Source organism: Lissotriton vulgaris, chromosome 7, assembly GCF_964263255.1.
Source record: "Lissotriton vulgaris chromosome 7, aLisVul1.2, whole genome shotgun sequence".
NCBI lineage: Eukaryota > Metazoa > Chordata > Amphibia > Caudata > Salamandridae > Lissotriton > Lissotriton vulgaris.
The window spans coordinates 1,746,010,076-1,746,012,573 of NC_141695.1; the positions used below are offsets into that span (position 1 = coordinate 1,746,010,076).

Genomic DNA, 2,498 nt, shown 5'->3' on the forward strand with positions numbered 1-2,498 from the left:
ACACGCGTCACTAGTAGCGCCCAAGGCACCGAGTGCCGCCGTGCAATATATGTAACCACCAAGGTGGTTCACCCCGGCAACACGCGTCCCTAACGCTCGTGTTACCCACATCCATCGACCAAAACAAACCTATGATGGCCCACCCTAATGACAGCCGCCACTAACGCCCGTGTCACCCACATCCACCATCACCACGATGGTTCAGCCCGGTTACCCGCGTCCCTAACGCCCGTGTCACCCACATCCATCGTATGGGCGAATGGCCGAATCACCCACGTAAGGGTTCAAGCCCGCTGATGGGTGAGGGCACAGCTGTGGAACGGGAGGGTTACATTTATAGCGCGTGGCAGCGCGGCCCCTTGCTCTAGGAACCTGCTGGCAGCTCCCTGTGCGTATGCACAGTTATTTCTAGGGAAGATACAGACTTTTAAGTGTGCATTGTAAGTATTAACCCCCTTTCCTCCCCCATACCCCTGTGATTCCGATGGTCTCCGCTCCAACAGCTGAAGCCCCTCCTCCCCGGGCATCCGTGTGCCCTCGTTTTCTGCTGTTCTCAAATACTGTGGCTCCGTATTCCCAATAAAATGCAAATTAAGCCTGACATCGCATCTGGCCACCCAGACCTGCAGGATCGGGATCGGGAGACGGCTGGCAGAGGGGGGGGGGGGGGGGTGGCGGGGCGAGAGAGGGGGGGGGGGCGAAGGGCACGCGCAGCTGCGCGGTACCTACCCCCATCTTGATGCCTGGAAGGTGGCTGCCGCCAACGTGAGAAGCCCTTCAGTAGAAAACCCCTTCGGTCCCCGGGGCGGAGGTTCCCGTGGCAACAGGGGACCAGGGATGCAGGCGGAGGAGGGATGCTGAGCCCACTGAGGCGGGATGGAGATGAGAGAGGCAGCAGGGAGGCAGGCGAGCTGGGGACCAGGGATGGAGGAGTGCCGCTGAGGCGGGATGGAGATGAGAGAGGCAGGCGAGCTGGGGACCCCGTCTCGCGTCCTCCTTCCAGCAGGCAGGCTTGCCTCTGCCCTCCCCGGGTTACACAGGAGCCAGCAGGATCCCAGGGCATCTGTCAGCGCTGGCTGAGTCTCCGAGGCACCCCGTGCAGGGCCTCCCCCCTAAAGATCCACTGGACCAATGAGGAACCCGGTACCGCCCCCTCGGCGGCACACCGAACCAATGAGCAGACAGAGCGCGCCTCTTCTGGCCTTGGACACTACAATAGCCTGTCACCCCCCTCCATGGGCTATAGACCAATGTGCCTCTGACTCCACCCCCTGAGGGCTTTCGACCAATGAACAGCCAGCCCCGCCCCCGCGCACCCGCCTGCTCCGCTGCGGCGCTCACCTTCTCCAAGGTGGAAGGGTTGGGGCGGGGTCGGGATGTACAAGGGAGTTGTGGCATGTGCGCTACGACGGGGCTCCTTATCTTCTGAAGAGTGTCCCCTACACCTGAGAGGGCGGCTGGATATCCCACTGCCCCCACAATCCCCCCAAAGCCTGCGTGGATGTTGCAGGAGGGGGCACCAGTACCTCTGCCCTCATAAAGCCATGCCTTCTGCCCCCCTGGGGCCCGGGGGCAGCTTTAGCCTGGGAGTAGTGACAGAGGTTGGCACGGGTGGCGGACGATGACCTGACCAAGGTCACACGGCGTGTCACTTGTGCCAGATGGAGCGGGGACTTGAACGGCGATTCCTCTCTCTGAAGCTGAGGGGCCTCAGGGAGCGGGCCCCAGCGCCGCGGGATACCACCCACCTGTCACAGGTGTGATCCCGAGGCCACGCCCACAGCTTCTATTGTGCAAAAGGGAGCATCAAAGTTATGGAAAGCCAATGCTGTCAATGTCTGTCCGTGGCTTGTATGTTTCCAGAATTACCCCTGGGAGGCCCTCTCACTGGCCAGGAGGCTTCCTCTGAAGCCCAAATACCCTATCTCACGAAGAACACCTCCACACTACAAACCCACGGGCACGCACGCAGACCTGGATTTTAATTGCCTTTCAGATTTGTTTGGGGTAAGGGCTCTCAATGAGCAAATAAAAGAGGGAGAAGATTTCTCCCGCGTGATATAAACTGACTGTGTAACACTAAGAGTGCGCAGTGTGGCATATTCTCACTGTGTAACAGAGAGAGCGCTCCAGTGTGAGATATACTCAATGCGTTACAGTGAGAGCGGTCCAGTGTGACATATACTCACTGTGTAACAGTGAGAGCGCTCCAGTGTGACATATACTCACCGTGTAACAGTGAGAGCGGTCCAGTGTGACATATACTCACTGTGTAACAGTGAGAGCGGTCCAGTGTGACATATACTCACAGTGTTACAGTGAGAGCGCTCCAGTGTGACATATTCTCACTGTGTACAGTGAGAGCGGTCCAGTGTGACATATACTCACTGTGTTACAGTGAGAGCGCTCCTGTGTGACATATACTCACTGTGTTACAGTGAGAGCGCTCCAGTGTGACATATACTCACTGTGTTACAGTGAGAGCGCTCCTGTGTGAC

At 58.4% G+C, this 2,498-nt stretch overlaps 1 protein-coding gene across 1 annotated transcript in view; it reads right to left on the bottom strand.

Annotated features, from left to right (window-relative positions):
- ATP1A3 (ATPase Na+/K+ transporting subunit alpha 3) overlaps window positions 1–1,071 on the bottom strand; it is a 316,872-nt gene extending 315,801 nt beyond the window's left edge. Inside the window, exon 1 of the mRNA XM_086933041.1 lies at window positions 730–1,071. Within this exon, the coding sequence (XP_086789167.1) occupies window positions 730–735 (6 nt within the window). The 5' untranslated portion in view covers window positions 736–1,071. The remainder of the gene's footprint in view (window positions 1–729) is intronic.
- Between the last annotated feature and the right edge of the window lie 1,427 nt (window positions 1,072–2,498).